Source organism: Ctenopharyngodon idella, chromosome 15, assembly GCF_019924925.1.
Source record: "Ctenopharyngodon idella isolate HZGC_01 chromosome 15, HZGC01, whole genome shotgun sequence".
Lineage (NCBI taxonomy): Eukaryota > Metazoa > Chordata > Actinopteri > Cypriniformes > Xenocyprididae > Ctenopharyngodon > Ctenopharyngodon idella.
This window is the reverse complement of record NC_067234.1, coordinates 24,473,263-24,500,299: the sequence shown is the minus strand read 5'-3', so window position 1 is coordinate 24,500,299 and position 27,037 is coordinate 24,473,263. Positions and strand designations below refer to the sequence as shown.

Here is a 27,037-nt window from a genome sequence, read left to right as displayed (position 1 = left end):
TTAAAAACTGATACTGATACATTAATTATATGACAGAAACAGTAAGAGAAGAATTCTAATTCTATTCAGAATTCAGCCCTCAGCTTTTATTTATTCTCTTGATAGATACTTGTAAGAACAGTGATTTTGCATTTTATACTGACACCTACTGGCGTGGATGCATGAAGCCTTTGTGTATTAACATTTAAACTGAAAGATTATGGAGCCCCGCACATGACGTGCTGAGGGAAAAAACTAGATATCATGGCCAAGATTTGAATATTTGTTCCCAAAAGGCATTAATTATTTCCTAATTTTAGGTAAATCATAGCCCTGTTGTACTAATTTGATCTCTCATTGTAGTTAAATTGTGGCCATGATTTAACTAAATTAAAACAAGGTAATGAAGGCCATGATTTAAAATGAGGGAACTAATTAATAAGTTGTGGCCACGATTTAATGAAAACATGAACGAATTCCCACAAATTAACAATTCATGGGAAGGAATATCTTTATTTTCCACGTCATGTGCGGGTCTCCATACATCTCCATGATCTTAAAATGGTGGCCACCATTTAAACACCATATGTTGAAAGTACTATTCATTCACTAGGTTTAAAATTTTTTAAGTGGAAAAGATCATTTGAAAGCATCAAACAGACTTAATATAGCATGTTTGCGTCATAATTTCAAAACTCATTTTCTCAACTTTCATAAGATGATTATAGTTTGTTTCGGGAGATCTCATAATGTAGTGTAGCATATGCGACAGTGAGCTCTTGTGACCCTGTAGATGCAGTGACGACACCCACTCACGAATCCTGAAATGAGCTGCCTACTCAAAAACCAAACTAGCATTTTCAATTCACTCCTCTGATTTTAATAACCAACAAATAAGCTTCTAAAAATTGCACCTCATGTCAACAGAATGTGAATATCACATACTGTAAAAGAGCATTAACCCCCTTGTGTATTACCATGAGGAACATTGTGTTATTCATCATAGGATGAGATGAGGTGCAGTAAGAGGAGTATTATTATGCATGAAACAACAACATTAACATCAGCCCATATTAGTTTGGTAGAGTGAAGCAGACAACCCTAAAATGAACTCAAGAGAAGCACTTACACATCATTACAAGCACTGTTTTTAAAGCTAGATGCCTATATTTGAGTTTGAAGGTGCATCAAAATCATTTTATAGCTTTTAATCCAAGAAAAGAGACGAACTGACAATTTTTTTTTTTTTTTTGCATGTTGTGTTTTATGTGCTTTTCTTACTTTATTGTCATTTTTCTTCTCTACATAAACTAGTTATTTTGTGCGTATATCTGTCATGTTTACTCCATTATTGACTAAAATCATGAATATTATTTTTTATGCGCAGCTTGTCAATGAAGTATGGCTCCAAATATATATCCATCTGAAAGCACTGCGAGTTTGAGTCGCTTATAATGTACATTTGAAAAAGCAACACGCATCATAATTTAGTTTGTAATGTCTTTTTAAGGTCTAAACATTTTTATGGTTTGAATATTTTATAATTGATGTAGTGTGACTGGATGGTCAAGGAGATTATTTAGACCTTCAACATGGGCTGATTAATATTCATGAGGTCAGCCTTCCCTGTACATTGACATCACAATCCAGCCCACTCTGAAGCTCAATTCATACTGCATTGACAGACGCCGACAACGGCAACAGACATGTTCGTCAGGTTTTGTCAAATCAGTGTGTTACCCTAATCAGCATCTGTTGGCGTTGGTTGCCGCTTGTTTTTACCGACTTGTTGGGTCGTGGAGTGTCTGAGACGTGACGTACTGTAATCTGGTGATTGTCTGCATCGGTCAGCGTCTGTCGGCGCAGTGTGAATTGGCCTTAAAATCCATTCTGGCACCACTGACACGCACACACACGTATGTCGGTGCATGTATCATTGTTTAGATGAGTCCTTAAGGACTGTCATTTTATTTCTGTGAAACAAAAGTTAAATGTGTCCAGATTAGCTATCATAGTTTTAGTGACAATGTCATAAATTATAAACCAAGTATGAAAAATGTCCAGAGTTTTTTACCAAGGGGACGTTTTGCCACACAGGTGGGGTAAAATGCCCCTATAGGTGGGGTAAAAAGCCCCCAGTCTGACAAAGCAAGTTGCTTTATACATTTACAGCAAAATCAGAGTATAGGCAGCTTTAGCTTGAAATTAAAAAGAATCTAATCAATGATTATGATTTACAAAATTATAATATCTTATTTGAAAAATATTGTTAGCTGATGCTAACTGGCTAGCTAACTAGCTACCTGATGCTAACTTGAGGTAATTTTTAAATATAAAGTCCAAATATTTTTATTCAACCACCTAGTTAGATTACATTTGATTGAAAAACAAAGGATTTGATGTTCAGAACAGAGTAACTACAGTAATTATGATAGTGGGAAGGGGGCGTTTTACCCCACGTGGCTGGGGGGCGTTACCCCACAGACTATGTTTGAAAAAAAATTTTGTCATTCCAAAAATATAATTATATTTTCCTTAAATAACACGTACTCCCTATCTACAGGCCTTACTATTCTCATATCATATATAACTGATGTTCTACTAAAAAAAAAGCTTTAAAACACTTTTTTTCTTACTGCTGAAAACTAGACAATTTACAGTGAAATCCGTTTTCTTTCAGGTACGTCACTAGTGTAAGCTTCACTGTAAATACTTCTACATCACTCTTGTCAATGTAGTTAATTTATCTAGTGGTCATTTTGGGAAAAACAGTAGGGGGGCATTTTACACCAAGGGGGCGTTTTCCTCCACTCTACCCTATAATTTAATTACGAGGACTCAGGAAATGTCCTTATAAACCATGTTTACAATGTAATACCAGTGTAATACCCATGTCATTATACAAATTTGTGTCATCATAACTCATATAAACAAGCACACACACACACACACACACACACACGGCAGCAATGTTTACACTCACCTCCCTCAAACTCTGTTTGACAGTTCCCCGAGTTCTCGTTCAAGCTCTCCTCCTCATTGATGATGATGTTCTCGATGTCCTTCATCGTCAAGTGGTCCCGGAAGGCATGAAAAAGGATGTGTTTCAGCTCCTCCAGTGTTATCCGCTGCATGTCAAACTACAAAGACAAAAAACACAGGAGTTACTCAACCAAACTCAAGCATTTACTTTTACTTTTTTATTTTTTATTTTAATTAAACTACTATTTTATTGTATAGGTATATTTTAATTTTTATTTTAAAATACACTTTATTAAGTTTTCAAATGCCACATTAAAATGATTTTTTCAGTTCAGTGCTTAGATATTAAAACAGCACAGAAAAAAAAAAATCAATATAGTCTTTGTAATCAAGGAGAAAAAACGCATCGATCAGTCTGAACACTTTCGTTCGGCACTCAATAAAGGGACATAACGCAATTAACTGCAAGAAATTCAAAGGACATCTGAGGAAAACTGTCATGGGGACTGTAACTCAGGTTCAGTATTGAAAGTTGATTTTTATAACTTGTATCCAGAGGGCGTTTATGAGCTCCATCCCTTTAATTACCCGGGCAACATTAGCCCAGCAGATCGATTTTTCAGGAGGATGTAAATGAAACTGTGGCGCACCAGCTTAATGCCTTATTTGCAAAGCTGTCAGGTGAGAGAACAAACAGTCATTAGGAACGCTGGGAGAACCACTATACAGTCGACTACATATTAATACACCACTAAATCATTCAGCCTTCTCTAACAAAACAGTACAGTAATACTAAGGTAATCTGGTTGACATATACATATACGATGATATATTCACGATATATGTATATGTCCAAAAAACCATGCTATTATGATATACATGGTCCTAAATGTTTAAAGAGAGAAAAATGAATAGTTTAAATCCAACTTTACTTTTTTATTAAACATTCATAAGCACAGTGATACAATACAGAATGGAAACCTCTAACTTTGCGACAGGAAGCTCATAGTTCAGTTCTGTGGCTCTGGAGTAAGACGCTTGACAGGCCATTGCAGCTCATGAGGAGAGACAGCAGGATATTACAATAGCTGGCAAGCTAATAAATCTGACAAGCCATTAAGTATTACAGCCTCACTTTGCTCACCTCCACAGTAACTTGTCATTTCATTCCACTTTAGCAAGTCAGAAAGAATGAGAGCAAAATACTGCTTTGTTATACTGCATGCAAGCTGCAGTAAACACTGCAGAATAGGCGTATAAATCAGTTTATATCTGTGTTGTGTTGCGTTTGTAAACCTGAGAACGCTGAAAATATTATATTGTTATATTATGCCCATGAATGTTGACCTAGTGGTCCAATATGTGTTCTGAGTGTATATGACAATGTATCCACCTTATTTTTCAATATGGAAATAAGCAAAGTTTGGATTCCTGATCAAAAAAACAGGGTAAACCATCTTGATTGAATGAGAATGTCATCCAGGGACATTCATGCAAACCAGCCCTTTAGCATCCAGACAGTGAAACTGGGATGTTTCTGGGCTTACCAGAGAGAAAGAGTGGGCACTAACTGCATTGATGTAACCTTCGGACAACGCACAGCCACAGAGACGGAGTCGCCTGAGGGCATCAGATCCATCTGTTTTCATTGGAGGCCATGAGAGTGGGCAGCAGAGCAGCTCATTAAGAGCCCTTGTGCTAGATAACAAATCCCATTTTCCTTTCTTTCGAACTCTCTTTCTTGGCTGTGAGTATTTATATATCAGTAATGGTGGCCGGAATGACCTTCAAGGTCATGACTGGCTGTGCTAAAGGCAGGAGTAATCTTTGTCGGGATGGTATGTGTGTATGTGTGTGTGATGGCAATTTCCAGACAGGCTGATACATACTGACCTATAGGTCACCTAAGATCTTTGTTTTAAAGTAAGAAAAGACACCTGTAGGTAAAGAGAATCATCCACAGCTTGGAAATATTTAGTACCATATTTAGTAAAATTAAGAGTTTTACTAAAGGTGGATATAAATGAAAGTATCAGACAGACAGATAGACAGACAGTTTTTAAATAAATTAGGTACACATGCAGATGTAATCTATCAAATGTATGGCAGATGAGGGTGATGTTGTGTCCTGTGGTGGGACAGGGTGTCTGCCTACATTGAGTTGTCCCTATATACCGAGAGCAGGAGTATCGACAGCCTCTGTTCACCTCACACATCAGGCCGCTTAACAGCAATTAGAAACACATTAATGGAATCTCCCCTGCCGCTGCAGTAAACTGACAGCTGTGGTCATTGATCCTGTGCTCCAGCTCCACTAGAACACCACGTACTGAAGCCTCTCTGTAAAAATGGACAAAATGAAGCTAATGAGAGTGTGTGAACTGTGTAAGAGGAAAAAGGAAGTGGAGAGATAAAAGATGTGGATGAAAGACAATCAGATTGTGTTCTAAAGTTTGACTTGTTTGATGGTTTAATAAGGAAATACTGACATTGATAACATTAAAGTAAAAGGCATGCTCTGCCACTGATTATCTAGCATGTAAATTACAACAAAAAAAAAATCACAAGCTTTTTTATCATTTTATTTCTCGTACATAAATATATGTGTGTGTGTGTGTGTGTGTGTGTGTGTGTGTGTGTGTGTGTGTGTGTGTGTGTGTGTGTCGAGGCATGGACTCCACTAGCCCCCTGAAGATGTGCTGTGGTATCTGGCACCAAGATGTTAGCAGCAGATCCTTTAAGTCCTGTAAGTTGCGAGGTGGGGCCTCCATGGATCGGACTTGTTTGTTCAGCACATCCCACAGATGCTCAATTAGTATCACACTGCCTCCGCCGGCTTGCCGTCTTCCCATAGTGCATCCTGGTGCCATGTGTTCCCCAGGTAAGCAACACACACGCACCCGGCCATCAACGTGATGTAAAAAAAAACGTGATCCATCAGACCAGGCCACCTTCTTCCATTGCTCCGTGGTCCAGTTCTGATGCTCACGTGTCCACTGTTGGCGCTTTAGGCGGTGGACAGGGGTCAGCATGGGCACCCTGACTGGTCTGCGGCTATGCAGCCCCATACGCAACAAACTGCGATGCACTGTGTATTCTGACACCTTTCTATCAGGACCAGCATTAACTTCTTGAGCAATTTGAGCTACAGTAGCTCGTCTGTTGGACCAGACCACACGGGCCAGCCTTCGCTTCCCACGTGCATCAATGAGCCTTGGCCGCCCATGACCCTGTCGCCGGTTCACCACTCTTCCTTCCTTGGACCACTTTTGATAGATACTGACTACTGCAGTTGGGGAACACCCCACAAGAGCTGCAGTTTTGGAGATGCTCTGACCCATGTCGTCTAGCCATCACAATTTGGCCCTTGTCAAACTCGCTCAAATCCTTACGCTTGCCCATTTTTCTGCTTCTAACACATCAAATTTGAGGACAAAATTTTCACTTGCTGCCTAATATATCCCACCCACTAACAGGTGCCTTATGAAGAGATAATCAGTGTTATTCACTTCACCTGTCAGTGGTCATAATGTTATGCCTGATTGGTGTATATACACACACACACACACACACAGTATATATTATATATATATATATATAGCTGTACCAGAGTCATCTATATTTGGACTCACTGCTCAGCACTATGACCTTGTCTGACTGCTCAGCCATTTAATTTCCATACATCCTCAAGTCCCACGTCAGGGAATGTCAGTAAAATATTATGACGATCACATTCTTACACCAGAGGGTATTTTTGATCATATAATGAAGAGCGGTACACTTTATGTCCAGCCTATAACCTGGTTTCTATCAGCCCCACTGAGACTGTCAAAGTTTCAGCTCTGGCACTGCACATACTGGCTGACATGATGACTGTCTGAAACACGGTGATGTGAACGAAGAAAAATGATGCTTCATCATTATGGACAAGTAAGGGTAATCATTGCATCAGATCACAGGACCAGTTATCTTCAGCCATTTTTGCATATTCAACATTTTTGTCCTTATATTAAAAGTCAATGGGGCCCAAATCAACATTTGGATCCAATTGATTTTCATTGTATGGAGAAAAATAACACATTTTTCAAATATTTTCTTTTGTGTTCAGCAGTAGAAAGAAATTCATACTAGTTTGGAATGGCATGAGAGTGAGTAAATGATGAGTACTTCTCATAGCCTTTTAGATATGCTTTAAGACTTCAAAATGGCCCTTTCATTCAGTATATTTCATAAATGACAGTAGTTTGAGTGTATGAGAATGAACTGATGACTCTGCAAGATAGTTATCCATGAGGCATTGTATATACATAATGTATCCAGGTATATTTATAGCAGAGGGGCAATTTAATCTGATATAACAAGCCTTGAAAGTAGCCATAGATACAAAAGAGTTATGATCTGCCATGCGCTTCGACTCTGCCTTATTACTAGCTTTGGGTAAAAGAGATCAGATCGTCCTTGTTGTTGAAACAACAGCTTGGTAAACAGCATCGATCTCTCAGTAGCCTGACCAAGATAGAGGGGCAATAGCTTTGGTTAATTAGGTTTCTATTAAGCACATCCTATTGACATATCAAAGCTAACAGCCTAAAAGGTTACAGCATGTGCGAATAAACCTGATGCGGCAACACTTCGCGCCTGTTGTCGACTGGTGGATGGGTTACTGGCCGTGCCCCAGGCAGGGTGACAGCAAAATGATGTGACCCCATTCGATGTGTACACTTTTCAGCCTATGGCAGCCATTAGTCAAAACCAATCCCAGAACCCCTATTTTAGCCGGAAGCTCCGGTTCTGCTGGAAATTGACTGGACAGATGGTTTGTGTCAATGGTGGAAAAGATGACAAAAATGCCACGTTTAAAGTCTCCAGATGTAATAATCAAGGATTATTTTAAGGATATCCTCGAAGTTTTCTTCTTGGCCACCGGACCTTTCCCTTTTAGATATCCAGCACAAGTCTTCTGCAGCTGCCCCATGAGTCTGTGCTGACCAGAATGCAAATGTTTGTGACCTTTGTGTGGTATTATTGTCTGAAATGGGGAGCAATGCTGAAGGCAGGAGGTTTCTATAGAGTTCATATTAGTGCCTCCCACAAAGGACCATACAATGGATTAATTGAATCATCATCTTCTCATTCAGTTTCATTATGTCTGCTGTCAGTGAGACCATAATGAAGAAGACAAGCTTTATGTCACAAAAGCAATACAAAAGCCACTTATAAGGCATATCAAGGCTCTAAAATGCTATTTCTTTGTGCTGTGCAACTATTCAGATGGTTATGAGCCGTAGAAGGGCTTTCAAAATGGCAACCTACATAAAAAGCAAAATCATAAAGGAGATCTTTTTAATATCTCAATTACTTCTACTAGATAGCAATACGATTAAGAGCAAATTGGGGAGCTAAAATGGACACAGAAGAAGATATTTTGAAGAATGTGGGTAACCAAACAAGTCAATGGCTACAGTCAATTGTTTGGATACCCACATTCTTCAAAATATCTTCTTTTGTGTTCAACAGAAGAAAGAAATTCATACAGGTTTGGAACAACTTGAAGGTGAGGAAATGATGACAGAAAAATAAGCATTATCATAATGGGTCCTCCGCATTTAAATAAACCAGACAGATATGTCCACAAAGTGTCAAAGACACAAACAAATGCTGTAAGCAGATGAAAACAGTACGTAACTGTCACTTTTGTTGTTTTCCAACTGAATCTATCGGTGAAGAATTGCAAACAGATCCAGAACGTCTCTCCAGCAGCAGAGAAGCATTTGTCAGAGCGCCAGCATCGTCCCATTTCCATATCTGAAATTAAAATGGGCTCCACAGAAACGCCAGTGTTCCTTTGACACACTGCTTTAATATGCACACACTGCTACATGCTGCCCATGGCAATAAAGAGCCAATACATTGTACTAGTACAATACCCAATTTATATACACTCGCAGGCTGTCCACCTCTTGTGTACCGAACAGCATAAACAGCGTTTCAAAAAGAATAAACTATGTGATAAACAAACAGAAGGACCTGAAGAGGGCAAGATTATTTCTTGTATGTTCTTTGGTTCTGTCAGGACATGAAAGTTCATCAGTTGCACGATATTAAAGGAATATTTCATCCACCAATGAAAATTGTTTCAACATTTACTCACCCTCATGTCGTTCCAAACCTATATGAATTTTTGTTTAAAGAATTCTCTTATGCTCACCAAGGCTGGGTTATTTAATCAACAATACAGTAAAACTCTAATATTGTGAAAAATTATTTCAATTTAAAATAAGTTTGTATTTTTTTAATACAGTGCCGCTTGAAAGTTTGCGAACCCCTTGCAGAATCTGTGGAAATGTGAAAAATTTTAACAAAATAAGAGAGATCATACAAAATGCATGTTATTTTTTATTTAGTACTGTCCTGAGTAAGATATTTTACATAAAAGATGTTTACATATAATTCACAAGACAAAAAAATAGGTGAATTTATTAAAATGACCCCGTTCAAAAGTTTGTGAACCATTGGTTCTTAATACTGTGTGTGGTTACCTGGATGATCCACGACTGTTTTTTCGTTTTGTGATGGTTGTTCGTGAGTCCCTTGTTTGTCCCGAGCAGTTAAACTGAGCTCTGTTTTTCAGAAAAATCCTCCAGGTCCTGCAGATTCTTCTATTTTCAAGCATTTTTTGCTTATTTGAGCCCTTTCTAGCAGTGACTGTATGATTTTGAGATCCATCTTTTCACACTGAGGACAACTGAGGGACTCAAACACAACTATTAAAAAAGGTTCAAACATTCACTGATGCTCCAGAAGGAAACACAATGCATTAAGAGCCGGGGGGTGAAAACTTTTTGAATTTGAAGATCAAGGAATATTGTACTTAATTTCTCTTCCGGGAAACATGTAAGTATCTTCTGTTGCTTCCTAAGGGCAGTACTAAATGAAAAAAAATTATATTTAAACAAAATAAGAAAAATTCTGTTCAAAAGTTCAATATCAGTCTGTTCATATAGTCACATGGACCAGTTTTATGGTTCTTATTGGTAACATTCAGCTCACATTCTCCTTTTGTGTTCCAAGGAAGAAAGAATATCAGACAGGTTTGGAATGACATGAGGGTGAGAAATGATGACACAATTTTCAGCTTTTAATGAATATCATAAACTCTGGACTCAGATTATCACAAAAGCGCTGGAACATTATTCATACACTGGCAATGAAATCACTTGATCTGCTAAATGACAGTCAGAAAACATAAAACCCTCCTTACTTCTCTAGCACACTATTCACAGCATTCAATGCAGAGGCGTTTCCTCCAAGGGAGGCAGTGCTTACTCAAAAAAACTGGATGAGAAAATAATCAATATTACAAAAATGTGACATTAAAAAGTGTAAAAGTCACTTGTTTTTATAAAGTAACACAGTCCAACAGCGACACCCGCAGGTAAAGTTACAGAAGGAGGCTTGCCTCCTCAGTCCCTATTGATTTAAAACAGACCCCCTAATGCGTGCGCTGGGTTTGGTGGGAGTTATTGAGAATGAATGGGGGAAAGTCATGTGATAGGAGGCAATGCCTCCATCGTGCTATAATTGGATGTGATTGGTTATGATTGGTTCAAATCGGCCTGAATGAAGACAGTGATGGCGTTAATGGGAAGATACTTAAAAAGTAAGTAAACAACTCAGCCACTTAGATATCACCGTTTTATGTCATGTCAAAATCAAACTTGAAATGGCCTGAAAACATGATGACTGTGGGGGGTTTTACTGAGCAATCAGCTTGGGGAAATGAAAGGTACATCTTCATCTCTGGGTTTGTGACCAGTGTGTAAAAGCTTGATGACAGCAATGTAAAAATGCTTAAAAACACTAACTTGAAATTTATACTTGGTTTTAATAAATAGAACACTACATATTGTAAAAATACAAAATAGAAATGTATTTGGTCTCTCTTTTTTATGTAATATTTATTTAACCAGGAAAATTAAGTGTAACGGGGACCTAAATTTACATTTGATATATAAAAAAGGATTTTGCCTCCACACCATTGCACACCACTGATTCAACATGCCCAGGCTTTGTCAAGCTTGCAGAGAATACTGAAATGTTCAAATGGGAACATTCTCCAACTTAAGAAGATAATTGTATCTAATAATAACCAATTAAAATTGTGATTATTTCCGCCATGCACTCTGTCCTGCTGGGGAAGGCAGTGTGTAGGTCTGTGCCTGTGCCTACCTGATTGTGTGTGTGTGTGTGTGTGTGTGTGTGTAAGAGGTGCAGTGCTGTAATTTTCACTGTGTATATGAGTGACAGCTGCCGCACTGGGGTTGTGGAAACAGGCAGAGGTAGGAGAGGTTTGCTGATTGCAGAAGGAAAAGCTCTCAGCCCATTCTCAACACTTGCCTCCATTTCAGAGAACGAAGGAATGAAAAAGAAAATTCCGAAGAGGTGACGTGGATGTATTTGAAATAACAATAAGGAGAGCAAAAGAGCACCGCAGAAACAAAGAAAGAGAGAGATTGTGAGAGACGGAGATAATGAAGCATAGAAAGCTTCTACTGATGTTGAGTTTTTTGGATATTCAATATGGCATTTAGCATCAGACCGTAAGACTAATCAGACATTTCTGAGCTGAATTTATGCATTAAAGAAACAAAACTGCCTGGTACCATTTAGCAACCCTGAAATACGAACCTACTTGCCAGAAATTCTGATCATCAGTGACCATTTACTCACCCTCATGTCGTTCCAAACCCATGCAACTTTCTTTCTTTTCTTCTGTGGAAGACAAAATAATTTTGCAGGTTTCTGAGCTGCTCTTTTCCAGAGAGAAAATGAATGGGGATCCAAAAAAGCTCTATAAAAGCGTCATAAAAGTAGTCCATACGACTTGTAACCCTTTATTTCAAATCTTCTAAAGCCACATAATAGCTTCATGTGAAGAACAGTCATAGTCACTGCCCCAGTCTATATTCATTTTCATTGTGTGGAAAAGAGCAGCTTTATCCTTATCCATGTCTCACGAGTCATACAGGTTTGGAACATTAATTTGAAAAAATGCTGACAAAATTAATTGTGAACTATCCCTTTAATAAATGTAGCTTGGATTGTTCGTTATGATTAATCTCTTCCTTCTTCAGGCCTCCAGAGAAAGACAAATGGACAATGACAGTTGTCAATTTTCCAACACAAAAAGCTCTTTATGACAAACCCATCACACAATCCTCAATAAAGCATCATGTATTGAGCCAAACAAAACTGTTACATAATAATTAATGTTCCGCATTGACAGACATCACATATTTCCTGAAACACTACTATTGTTTTTAGGTTGAGGTGTTAGTCGCGGTTCAAAAAGAACCATGTGGGCTTTAATTCCAGGTCACTTCTCCCCATCAGACACCATTGAGAAAGAAGAATGGAACCATATTCACTCCACTTTCAATGCACTTTTTCTATAATCAGCCCTTTAGACATTATGCAGTTGATATCATTTATTGCAGCCGGTGCATTACATCATGTCATGCAGAGCTGAAAGACTACAAAAGCTTGTCAGTGCTGACATTTTACATTCATCTATGAGGTGCATTTGACACAAGATTATTACTAACACCTTTCTTTTTGCAGGTAGGCAGTTCAGAAGCACAATTACCCCTTGTGAGGCCAGTAAGAAGCAGAGGGCGACGTGTCTTGGAGCATGATTTCAAACTTATAGTTAAAGTTAAAACCTCAATTCACTTACAGAGAAGCAGGCAAACCTGCATTATTACTATTTAAAGTCAACAAGAACTCAATATGGACCCTTTAAAATATGTCACATTATTGAAGTAAAACAGGTTGCAAATTTTATTCTTTTATGAATGATTTTATCTTTTATCATTATCGTCCTTGGTGTGAATGAATAAAACATAATATGAATAAAACATAATACGGCCCCAAGAATATAGAGGAAGAGGCACCATATCAGTATTTTGATGTAGGTACACTGTTTTGCTTTGCTGCGTATGCTGTTCTTAAAGACTGTCACAACAAGAATATGATGTTGAGCATCATTGAAGGTAGAAAAGCTCCATCTGTGCGATACCTTTGAGTTTTCTGTCTTTGTTCATGGCGATACACCGGTGGAACAGACCTTTTAAGGGTTTGTTTAGTTAGCCAAAAGCAAATAGTACAAGAGACCGTTATCTCTCAGTATTTTGTAGTGTATAATGCAGCACTCAGGCTATGGCAATCTTTTTTTTTTCTTTTACTTGATGGCGGGGTCAAACTAAGGCTTTTTGTAAGCTACACTTGACTGTTATCAAAGTCAGCGCTTGACAGCTAAGTATGGGTCTGAATAAGGGCTGAAACCTACAGGCATACAGAAACACAAGAACTTTTCAACTCCATTTAAGTCACTGTACTGCTAAATCTCAAAAGAGATGATTTTGTATTGACAAAATCCAATAACAGACCTTCACCTTTACAATAACAATACAGGCTTATGAAACCACAGAAAGGTAATTTCTGATACGCAGTACATTTCAATCCCTTTTCATACATCTTAATATATTAGATAAAACACACTTTTGGAAATCAAAGATGGAAATGTAATTAGTAAGTTTTCTCATCACATTATCACAATTAAGTAAAAATAGCAATTTTAAATCATTTCAAAACTTTTAATGACAAAATATTTGTCAAAATAAGTGTTTCTTAATGTTTTAGGTTATTGTCAGATGAAAAGCTAATAATTAATTTAATCATAAAAATGAAAAATGTAGATACTTACTAAAAAAGACAAAATATTTCATTTGTTTACCTAAATATCATCATTTGACCATTAACTGACATCAGAGAGCCATAAACATGCAAATACACTGTTAAATTGTTGAAATATATTAACTTAAAATCTCAGGGGATACTTCAAGTAAATATTTTAGGTCAAAGGGGTTTGGAAATCCCTGCTCTAATAAAATATTTCAAACTAAATACTCTTTTGGGAATATAATTTTAATTTAGTAATTCTTTTATAGGTTTTTCTAGTGTCCTCAGTATTACTTTGAATTGTGTCGGTCTTTTCTAAAATGTATTTAATTAACAAAAGCTTTATCATCTAGTTTCATCATCCTCCAGGAAGCGACATCATTATGAAAGGGAAACAGTAGCAAAAAAAAAAAAATCTGTATTTGATGAATTCTGTCTAACTTCAAGTCGACAGCCTCTTGCAGCCTAACTCTCACAATGACTGTTTTGTCAATGGCACCTTGTTAATTTTCATGCCACTGGGTAAATATTCAAGCTATAAAGAAAGTGTAAGTGGCTCAGGTAGATCAGAGCATATTTCTGAAAATCTTCTATATACCATTTTGAATAAATACTTCACATTCACAATAACTGTGTAGTCACTTCAAATTAATTCATCATAATAAAGTTCTGTCAAATACTTGTTTCCTGTAGCCTGCACTTACTCGGGCGGCAGAGAAAAGATTGGGTTTAAAACACCCAGAAGAGTTCTCTAAACACTACCAAAACAAATCAATGTGTTTTGTGCATTATTCATTTCCTTTGATTGGTTAAGGCAACAGAAAAGCAAAAAACAAAGAGTTACCAAACAATAGAAAAAAAATCATGAAAAATTAATGGCCGTTCATTTATGAAAATCAATCAAAGAGCCTCAGAAATCTCTGGCGTTATAATGAAACAGCAGAACAGCAGGTCTTTGGGTTATTTGAAATTTTTATCTGAGCAGAGTGTTGAGCTCAACTACAGCTGATGGCCTGTGACCTTACTTGTATAACTTTACATGGGGCGTCTGTGTACAAGCACGAAACAATTACATTGGCAAATTAACATGTTCACATGCTGCCAACTCCTGCGCAACAAGATCCGCACTTTTAGATGGGACAAAAGAGGCAAAATGCACTAAGTAGAAACGTGTACAGTATAGCTGCCATTCATTCAAAAGATTTACGGAAGTCAACTTAATTCCTGTAGAATATGGACACTGTAGGTCTGGTATCATTAGTTTGCAGATGCCATTTAGTTCAATATTGTGTTATATAATGCAATGACATTTTAAAGTCACCATAAAATCTTTTTTTTTTTTAATGGAATACTGCAGTATGTATTATAAAGGATCTAACTGTGCACATTATTACTTTTTAAAAATTAATATGTCCTTTTAATCTCTAATCAAAATAACTTCCCTCTCCCTCTTGCAGCGACATCTCTTCTCTTCTCTCATGATGTGTTTACTGGTGCGAGGGCGGGACAACCTGTCACTCATATGAGATCGAGCAACAGCAAACCACAACCATCCAATGACCCAATCAATTCCCAATGGACAAAATGAAGTTCCATCCTACATTATTTCTTGTTCGAGAAGCCGTTTCACTCGGATATACATCCCAATAGGGAAAAAAAGACTATCGCAACTTCTATTTCATGCCAACTTTAAATGCGACTTAAAGGGTTAGTTCACCCAAAAATGAAAATTCTGTCATTAATTACTCACCGTCATGTCGTTCTAAACCCGTAAGACTTTTGTTCATCATCAGAACACAAATGCAGATCTTTTTGATGAAATCTGAGAGCTTTCTGTCCCTCCATCGAAAGCTACGCAACTACCTATGGCGCTTCAAAAAGTTCATAAAGAGATCGTAAAACTTCGGACTAAACCATTCAATTTATATGGATTAGTTTTACAATCTCCTTATGAATTTTTTGAAGTATCAAAGTTTCAATTGCGTAGGCTGTCAATGGAGGGACAGAAATTGCTCAGACTTCATCAAAAATATCTTCATTTGTGTTCTAAAGATGAACGAAAGTCTTAAGGGTTTGGAACGACACAAGGGTGATTAATTTATGACAGAATTTTAATTTTTGGGTGAACTACCCCTTTAAGTCTCCAAAAGTGTCCAAATAATTTTTGGGGCCACTGTATCTGTTATATATCAACTTTTAAAGGTTGCCTGAGTGAGAAACGTAACACTGATAGTGAAGAAAGCCCAACTATCCTCCCAGATCACACTTTTGAAAGCACCACAATGCATCTTCTTATGTCATGTCACATCAATGAGCTGAAGAAACAGCCTTTAGAGACAATCATCATCTCAGCCTTAGTCAAGCATGGAACTCCATTTATCAAATTCCTTCAAGGACAAACTTTCCAACTGAACTGAAACCATGGTAATATGACAGACAGGTTTATAACTTTCACCATTTCTCTTAGAATAAACCAAGCACACATAAAATGGCACTCATACTGCAGGATTCATTTGAGGTTATTGATATCCAACATTTCAGCATTTCATAACAGAAAAATCATTTGTGATAATGGCTGTCAGTAATAAACACAGTCACATTACACTAAAGCGAGCGCATTCTGTCAATTAGTTGTGTCTGCGAGTGTGAGAAAGGTAAGCGTGTCATAAGTGTTGAGTTAAAAATGGTGACAAGGACTGTAATCACCTGCCGCCCGCTGCGTCTCCTCTCATATTTTATTCCACAGATTCTCATAATTCATTCCACCTACACGACAATCTCATGTATAAGCTCCTGCACTGAACAGTCTTGCAAAAAATAATGTTACATGTTCGTTTTTTACGGTTTTTGTACTTTTTTTGTAAGCTTACAAATTTAAATAAGTATTATAATTAAACAAAGTATACATGACTTAAATGTACACAATCTAAAGTTACAGACTGTCCTTGTTAATGTAAGGTTGTTGATTTTTCTCTATTAAAGGTGCAGTAAGCAATTTCTGAGAAACACTGTTGATATTTGAAATCAACCCCTCCCTTCATTGCTCCGCCCCCAAAATACACAAACACGCAATGCAAGAGTGGATGTCTCTTTATCATAGCTGAAGCGAAGCAAAAAATAAAGCGAAGATGATGACGAACGAACGACAAATAAGAAGAACAAAAATGAACATACAGTACACAAGAGTATATACAAACAAGTGTTAGTTGTTAGTCGCCAGCAGCACACCAGCTTCAGACAAACAATCACACTCAAAGCTGTCCTGTTACTATAGCTAACATTACAACAACAGCATATCTTGGTTCTGTGAAACAGCAAAATAAATGTTACCCACGTATGGAGCAACCTCGGCATTCGTTTTCGGTCTCTCCAGCGCTAGAAAGCTTTTCTAATATTAATGCGGGTCCTAAAGCTCTTGCCTGATCTTAACTCTTCTTTTTCCAGTGATATTCCTCTGACTTTTTCTCTTTTGTAATGTCTCTCAGCCATCTCTCTTTCTCCCTTTCTTCAAATCTCCCTCTTGCTCACTCTCGCTCCTCCCCCATCATGTGTGGACACACCCCTTACTGCCGATTGGCTACAAGTGTGTTGTAATGCTCGCTCCGATCCACTTTAAACAGCGTTTCTCAGAACTTGCTTACTGCACCTTTAATGAGCTTTTTATTTATTTATTTTATTATTTTTTTCTGGCCTTATTTCAAAAAAGCTGGTGAGATAAATGCATGTAAAATAGTCTCAATGTAAAAAGTAGACAATAATATAGAATGAATAATATTTCAACATGCAACTGGTATGACACTATTTAAGACCTCTGTTCTTGCAATTTTGTGTCATTCATCAATGATTCACAACTTGACTTTGAAAGCAAAGCAAAAAAGACAAATGCCAACAACCAACTGATCCTGTCTAGACTGCTTTTCAACGCTGTTGCCATTTTGATGGAAAATCTAACACACATATATTGAGCAAAATAAATCTCCTTAATATTTAATAGGAATCAACAAATCTGAATCAAATGCATACTCTACTTCTGACGAAAGACTGATGAAAGAAAGTGGCTCTATCATAAGCTATTTTTCTTAGGTAAAACCCTTTTTCCCTTTCATTTACAAATCATGTCGTCTACTAAATCAAAGTGCCTGTGGCTACAGCTATAGATCATTTATTTTAATATTTCAGAATAGATTAGGATCCAGAAAGCACCTCATGCATAAACAATCAGATTATTAAAATTTTCTGATTATTATAGCAATAAAGCAGGCATAAGTCAACGTGCAAGCTTGGCAGGGGTTTAGTGCTCTAAAAAATTGGTTGTGCTTCTCAGAAACACTCAAAGACCTCGGAGCGAATATCATTTTCATCCGCTCAGATCTCTGAGGAATAAAGCATTTGATCTGTTTTATGTATTGTTCATTAATTTTGTCTGGCAGCTCAGGAATCCACTGTATATAAAATATACAATAAATTATAAAATAAAATAAAATAATAAAAAGTAGAGCTGTTAACACATTTTAATTTAAATAATTCAGACATTACATTATTATTGTGCAGGTGAGTAAAATCATTGAAGACAAAAATTGACAAAAAAAAGTCAATATAAAGTCAATATATAATTTCCATTTATCATTTTCTTAGTCAACAGCATTTTTGACAGCCCTAGATTTACTGTAAGCTTTAACATGAGCAAAATTGGATAAGGAATGACTGATCATTTGCTTGCACAATAATAGAAACGCATGATCACATTTGAAGATTGCAGCTGGTGTGCTGCCAAAAAGAATTGAACGCCTCAGTCTTTCAGATGGGACATTAGTTGTGACACACTGAGCAAATGTGTAGTTATGATTTGAATTTGGCTTTGGGAACAGAATTTTTCATGATTCTAATTTTCTCATCATTTCTCACTGAGTGCTCACGATGATCCGTCATTATCCTTTGAAATCTCTTAAACAAAATCCCAATGTCTCATAATTGAGACGCAGTGTGGTCTCCCGCTCTGGGGCACATTAACAAACCTGACACACAGTGGTAATTAAAAGCCAGACATAGGTATTAATTCGCTAATTTGGGCTTGATTTGAACATTTTAGTTTTTTGGACTTTGAGTGTGTGCCAGTTTATGGGTGAGCTTTGAGCGAATCTCAGTTTCATCCTCTCAGATCTGAGAGGAATAAAGGGTTTGAGTTCAGCCTCTCGTCTCGATAGAAGTCCTCAGCTTCTGAGGATTCAAGCTGTGTCACACAGCAGAGTCTGCATTCATGCTTCCAAAGCAAAGGTTTCTTATGCCATTGAAAAGAGAGGTATAGAGAACGTAAAAACAGAGGGTTTGGGGCTTTAAAGGTGAATTACTGTATGTAAGATTTTTTATGGTAAAATACATTTTCTTAACCCACTTTATTGTTCATTGACTACTATTAGCATGTCATTCATGGGTTTATCTCTATAATCTCACCCTAAAGAGTAAACATTGAGCCCCCCAGGCACTAGAGCTGTCAAAAGTACCGACTTCGGTACCAATCGGTACTGACATTTTAAAAATGTGACGCTTTGAGCGCTGTTGAGCAGATTCGTAAACACCTCTGATTAGTCATTGTGTTGACGCGCTCATCGGATATGTCTGTGATTGGCTTCAATGATCAACGCAGGGGAGCTTTTGAAAGCAAACGGAAGTGTTTGAATTTGAAAGCATTTTGAAAGTGGGAGCATTTGAAAGCAGGTGTCTATCAGCGGACTGGTCCATGATAGACGCCTTCTTTAAAACGCTCTGTGTGTATTTGTGTAAGCGCTTGGTGTAGAGCATTATTAATGACTATTTACAACATGTTTTGAAGCGTTGATCATTAAAACCAATCACAGACATATCCGATGAGCGCATCAACACTATGGCCAATCAGAGATGATTGTGAATCCACACAACAGTGCTCAAAGCATCAAATTTTTAAAATTTCAGTATTTTGACAATTCTACCAGGCACCATTAAAACATTGAGAGCAGTCCGCTCAGATCCTTCAATCTCGTTCCAGCTCAACCCCAAGCGCCCACCCCCTTTTTCAGCGGCATTGGTCCCGGAAGGATTTTTTCCATTCATTTTTCCCATAAGGATTTAAAAAAGTCTTCATTAAAGAGTTATAAGCCATGAAAAAAGCCAACCAGCAAAGAAGTGAATCACAACACTACAATCTTTGATTTGAAGCAAAAAAGTTTTTGAAAATCAGACAAAAAGACAAGACTGTGTACTTAACAGTTTTAGTAAGGGAAAGAACTACAATCCCATGAAGCATTGCAAACAGCATAATCGAATTAAAAACAAAGGAGAAATAACAATATCGACTCGATTACGTCATTCTCAGTGCTTCATGGGAGTGGGCGGAGCTAATTAGCTATTTTGGAGCGTGTTGTTTTTTTCCATCTCTGATTGGTGTAATTTTCTGTACAGCATCACGGGCAATGTAGTTTTTCCACCAGGAATTCTGCTGTTAAACAGGATTATTTTAAAAATAAGCTGAAATAATGCGGGCTGATGGCTTTAGCAGATGCAAATACCATGGAGTGACAACCTTGTAGTGGCTAATAAGTTATCCTTCAAAATCAATTTCCTTATGGAGAAAATGAATTGAGTATTTACTTCCGGAACCCGACTGTTGCACTCCCTAGAAAGAGTTTGGGGCGTGGCTACTTCAGCCAGAGCCAGAGGTTGTTTAACCAGTGTAGGATCATGACGGACACGTTACATGGGATTCAGATTCAGTTACAGGGGTGCATGCCAAAATTCACTGCATTTAGATTAAACAGGTCAAAGTGAATGGCGCGTTGCAATACAATGGGTTCATAAAGGGGCGTTTGCAAGATTGTTTGCAAAATATACTGTATTTTTGTAATTCCGCTAGGTGCCGCTAGTGTCGCAGAAACTACATACTTCCTTTAAACAATATCAAACTTACCACCCCTCCAAAAATTAAAATTAATTTACACTGAAGTATCATAAATGTGGTGCATACAACTAGTTTGCTATAAGTCCTCTGAACTCATATGATAGATTTGTGAGAAACGGACTGAAATTTAAATTATTTGAAATTTAATTATTGATAACTATCTCCTCCAAGTGAGCTGTTAACAGCTCAAACTGAGTTAGTGAGATGAACTTGAAAACCAGATTCAAATCTGATTTAAAAGAATGATTCATTCATTCTCTACTTTTCCCATGAACTTGAGATCTATAGATAAAATTTCATTTTGTTCCTCACTCAGTTATTATTTGACTTCAGAACACTTGAAATATAGCACACACGTCATATGAACTACTTTTATGGTGACAGAAACAGAAACAGAAGCATTGAGGGTGAGTAAATGATGACAGAATTTCCATTTTTAAAATTAACTATTCCTGTCAAATGCAAAGTGCAACATTTGGATGGAAATTCTGGACATTTGGATGAAGTGCAGCATGTAGGCGCTGTACTACAAAACTGTTTTACTCTTTTACTCTCCAAATGTTTTTATTACTCTCTGAATAAGATTATTAATAGTCATTTGTTTATATCAATTTATGCCAATTTGCCTTTTTAGATGCTTTTAGCTGTTGCCTGAAAACAGCCATTAGCTGAGGAAATGTTGCCCAAGTCTGATACAATGCCATTGTTGTTTAATGAGAGTTTTACAACATAAAAAGAAAGACTGCTTAGTGCAAAGTTGTCAAACATCTTATTTAGATAATCTTCAGAATATCCTCAAAAGATCACTGTGCAATAGAGAATGATAAAATTGTAAATTTCCAAATGTATGTGTGTGCGTGTATATATATATATATATATATATATATATATATATATATATATATATATACACAATTAAATGTAGAAAGGACATCAGAAAGTACAAATTACAAACATAAACATCCATACAATAAAACATAGTTCTGCAGGCACAGAAGCTGCTGTAGGACAGTTGTTATTTTAAGTTGCTATAAAAGAGACACTGGTAGGTAAAGTATGACCCAGCTTTGACTGGAAAGCCACTCTGAGCGCATGAGAATGCTGAAGTGATGTAGCATTGATGAAATAAGCCTGACGCAGCAGCACGGCAGAAAATAAATACTTTAGAGCAGAGTCCTCTATGAAGTCTGGGGAATGATTCATAAAATATAATTAAAGCACTGACAGCAACAGAATGCTCCAAAATAACCCCTTTCGAAAGCCTCAGGAAGAGACCAGCTCAAGATTCTCAGAACAGTATATTTAGAGAATCTCTACAGAAGTGGATCTCAACTGGTGGGTCATGGCAATAACAATGAGAAAAACAATGTTAAAGGGTTAGTTCACCCAGAAATGGAAATAATATCATTTATTACTCACCCTCATGCCGTTCCACACCTGTAAGACCTTCGTTAATCTTCGGAACACAAATTAAGATATTTTTGTTGAAATCCGATGGCTCAGTGAGGCCTGCATAGCCAGCAATGACATTTCCTCTCTCAAGATCCATTAATGTACTAAAAACATTTAAATCAGTTCATGTGAGTACAGTGGTTCAATATTAATATTATAAAGTGACGAGAATATTTTTGGTGCGCCAAAAAAAACAAAACAACAACTTATATAGTGATGGCCGATTTCAAAACACTGCTTCCTGAAGCTTCGGAGCGTTATGAATCAGCGTGTCGAATCATGATTCGGATCGTGTGTCAAACCGCCAAACTGCTGAAATCACGTGACTTTGGACTTTCGACACGCTGATTCATAATGCTCTGAAGCTTCCTGACGCAGTGTTTTGAAATTGGCCATCACTATACAAGTCGTTATTTTGGGGGTTTTGGCGCACCAAAAATACCAAAAAATCTCGTTGCTTTGTAATATTAATATTGAACCACTGTACTCACATGAACTGATTTAAATATGTTTTTAGTACATTAATGGATCTTGAGAGAGGAAATATCATTGCTGGCTATGGAGGCCTTCACGGAGCCATCGGATTTAAACAAAAATATCTCAATTTGTGTTCCGAAGATTAACGAAGGTCTTACGGGTGTGGAACGCCATGAGGGTGAGTAATAAATGACAGAAATTTTCATTTTTGTATGAACTAACCCTTTAAATACAAAGAACAAGCAGCTAATCATCATGCAAAGCTAAGATGGCAGCATGTAGAAAAAAAATGTATATACACTACCATTCAACTGTTCTCTATTTTAATATGTTTTAAAATATAATGTATTCCTGTGATGCAAAGCTGAATTTTCAGCATCATTACTGCAGTCTTCGATGTCTAATATGCTGATTTGCTCCTCAAAAAACATTTCTTATTATTATCCATGTTGAAAACAGTTGTGCTGCTTAATATTTTTATCACTTTTGATCAATTTAATGCATCATTGTTGAATAAATGTATTAATTTTTTCTTTAAAAAATGTATAATAAAAAGTATATAGGTAGAAGAAAACACTTCCCATATATTTTAGGTCACCGCATGTCCAATGTAAAATGTTGGTCCTAAAGCAAAACTATTTGAGCAGCACTGCTGCGGGGCAACTGTCCCGTCCTCTAATGACATACACCAGGAATAGTGAAGTCACTCAGTAAGTCGCTCTCTACTAGCATTGGCTGGAACTGGATATAACAGGGAAAACGTCCTTCATAACAGGAAGGTTGATTCCTCCTATTTCACACACAGATGATGGATGGGGCGTCTCAATGATTCTTTCCCCTCACAGCGGGAATGAGCCGCTCTTGGGACTAGATTAATTTAGACAGATAACACTGCAAGATCAAACACTCCATGTCTAAAAACAACAAAAGGACATTTATCACTTAAATCAGCAGTGAAAGAAATCGTCACACTGAGCATATGTTAACAGTACAACAGGGAATCATGCCCTGTATATACATTATGAAAGTAACTAGAGTTCTTTTACCTTAAGTGCAACTATTAATATTTTTTTGTTTTCATTAAATAAAATAAAACATAATATAAGTATTAAAAATATAAGAAAACTAAAACATAGACTCAGATTTTTCTAACAAAAATGTCTTGGCTACTATACTTAACTAAAACAAGTTTAAGTTGAAGGACTAAAACTAAAACTGAAATAAAAATAAATTAACACTAAATAGAAAAATATATATTTTATAAGAACTCCTGTATTATTCTACTTTTAGTAAATGAACAGCCTTCGATGAGTCAATGTCAGTACAGAAATATTTCACACACTAATCTCTATAATAACTGTAGCAGGCAGTGTGGAAACCTGTGAAAAGCAAATTTATTGGCATTCAGGCATTCAGCATATGCTCATGTAACAGTGTTTTTGGTCAAGAGGGGTTCTAAAGACCCATCATAGTGGCTGTTTAGCTCAAATTTTGACTACGGGGCTGTAGAAATTGAATCTGATTGGTTGACAAGCATTCTAAGGTGGGCAATTATTTTTCAGTAAACGCACAGCTAGTTCCAGGCAGGTCATTACAGTTCCATTTCACTTCACCACATTATTTCAGATATTTCAAAGGTCCTTACAGCAACAAAAGAATCAAAACCCACAAAGACACTGACCAAGCAAATAGATATAACAAACAATAGGATAAAAATTACAAACTATTTTCATGTTTTTCCCACAAAATTGTTTCATTGTCTATGGAAAGCACGTCGTCTTTCTCCAGCTCTCTCTCCCATACGAAAGCACACACATACAGTACAGACACAGACGCAAATATACATGCTTACAGAAACTTGTTCCCTGTGCTGCCCATGACTTTATCAATAAAAAAGTTTAGCATCTGCAAAACTATGTGACATTTCTCAGTATCGAGGTAGTAATGTAGTAAACTTACAGGTTTGCTATTAGTAGAGATGCTGCTGCCAAACACTGTTTTGAGTGTCGCGCAGACTCAGGTAATTCACACACGCTTGAGCAATCTATCAATATCTATCTCCAATAACTGCATTAGTCTGCATAACTATGTCTCAAGCCTTCCTTACTATTTTTAAAATGATGTTTTAGCAACTGAGGCGTTGGATAAGATGCGTAAGAAAGTAGTTAATTAGCAAGATAATTAACACTTTCAGATGCCCCAGAAAGGTACTAAAGACATATTTAAAACAGTTCATGTGACTACAGTGGTTCAACCTTAATGTTATGAAGTGACGAAAACACTTTTTGCGCACCTAAAAAACAAAATAACGACTTTATTCAACAATATCTAGTGATGGGCGATTTCAAAACACTGCTTCATGAAGCTTCGAAGCTTTATGAATCTTTTGTTTTGAATCAGTGGTTCAGAGCGTTTATCAAACTGCCAAAGTCACGTGATTTCAGTAAACGAGGCTTTGTTGCATCATAAGTGTTTCGAAATTTCAATGGTTCATCACTGGGGGGGCGTGACTTTGGCAGTTTGATACGCGCTCTGAACCACTGATTCAAAACAAAAGATTCATAAAGCTTCGAAGCTTTATGAAGCAGTGTTTTGAGATTGCCCATCACTAGATATCGTTGAATAAAGTTATTTTGTTTTGTTTTTTGGCACACAAAAAGTATTCTCGTCGCCTCATAACATTAAGGTTGAACCACTGTAGTCACATGAACGGTTTTAAATACGTCTTTAGTAGCTTTCTAGTAGCTTTCTGAAAGTGTTAATTATCTTGCTGGCAATGCAGGCCAGCAAGGCTCACTGAGCCACTGGATTTCATCAAAAAGATCTTCATTTGTGTTCCAAAGATGAACGAAGGTCTTATGGGTGTGGAATGACATGAGGGTGAGTAATTAATGAATTTTCATTTTTGGGTGAACTAACCCTTTAAGGACAAAAATCTAAGAAATGTCTTGAAATAAAACATCAATGTCTTGAGGTGTGGTAACCGTTGTCAATTATTCCTTACTTATTATCCTTACTAGCAAGGATACATTAAATTGATCAAAAGTGACATTAAAGACTTTTACATCGTTACAAAAGATTTCTACTTCAAATAAATGCTGTTATGTTGAACTTTCTCTTCATCCAAGAATCCTGAAAAATATGCATCATGGTTTTCACAAAAATATTAAGCAGCAGCACAACTGTTTTTAACATTATTTATAATAATAAAAGTTTTTTGAGCGGTAAATCAGCATATCAGAATGATTTTTAAAGGATCATGTGAAGACTGGAGTAATGATGCTGAAAATTCAGCTTTTCCATCACAGAAATAAATTGCATTTTAAAATATATACACATTTAAAAATTTAAATGTATATATATATATATATAAAATTTACTGTAGTTATGATTAAATAAATGCAGCCTCGGTGAGCAAAAGAGACTTTTTTTTTTTTTTTTTTAAATCTAAATCTTACAGACCCTAAACTTTTGAACGGTTGTGTATGTTCCAATTCTCACTAGATCACAATTCTCACTACCTATATAAATCAGAAGCATTTTTAAAAGTTATATCAAATAATTTTGCAGTGTATAATGACAAACAGGTGACGCTATGGAGGTGTTTGTTGCTATTTAATATTTCTGAAAATACACCCAAAAGATGCCTGTCAAGTTACTGACAAATTCTTCACGCAGACATTTATAAAGTCAGGGTTAGGGTTAATGCCTATTACAAAATTCCCTGATCGTTCAAAGAGTGAGTGATCTGGCCTCAGAGATAGTCTCTTCAACGATGTCAGCCAAGGTCGCAAGCACCTGTCTTAACCAATTGGAGCTGGCATGGGCTCTGCTTCATCTTCCCCGATATCATCACACATCACTCCATCACAATCCTGAGAGTTAACCAAACCCACAGGGATCCTCTCCGCTCCGCCAGATCATGGCCATGCCAAACACTGCTATCACTCACCTCTAATCAGTTGAATAAGATTCTTCCAAACATGAATCCTGAATCCAAACCTGAACACATAAATCTCACTAATGTAACATTACCCACACAATGCACCCCTACATAAACCACCATTCAGACACTCCATGATGTCTCCCATTCCTGTTATTCAGCCTGTCTGAATAACAAGTGTCATACAAATAAAACGTCTTATGTAATGCTGCAATTTTAAGACTCTTTGAAGCTTAGTCCTGCACAACTACTGGTAAATTGTCCTCCATGGCTTCTTACCTGCCAGAATATGCTGTCTATTGTGTTTCCAAGGAAACCTTCCCGTGTTTCAGAGGACAGGAGCTTAGGTCCGAGTATCGTCATGAACTCATCAAAGTCCACTTGTCCATCACCTGTAAAACAAATCAATGTCAAAACTCTGCTCACAAATCCCAAAAGCTCATTTTAAAATTGAGGGAATTGTTTTATGACTGGAGACACTAAAGGTGAGGTGTTTTTTTATGCCACTAGTGGTACTAAACAAAACTGCTAAC

At 36.9% G+C, this 27,037-nt stretch overlaps 1 protein-coding gene across 2 annotated transcripts in view; it reads right to left on the bottom strand.

Moving 5' to 3' along the window:
* caln1 (calneuron 1) overlaps positions 1 to 27,037 on the bottom strand; it is a 52,239-nt gene that overhangs the window by 6,958 nt on the left and 18,244 nt on the right. For both annotated transcript variants that reach the window (XM_051863736.1, XM_051863735.1), the window contains exons 4-5: positions 26,784 to 26,896; positions 2,963 to 3,119 (exon numbers count right to left, since the gene is read on the bottom strand). In XM_051863736.1, coding sequence (XP_051719696.1) covers positions 2,963 to 3,119; positions 26,784 to 26,896 — 270 coding nt within the window. The remainder of the gene's footprint in view (positions 1 to 2,962; positions 3,120 to 26,783; positions 26,897 to 27,037) is intronic.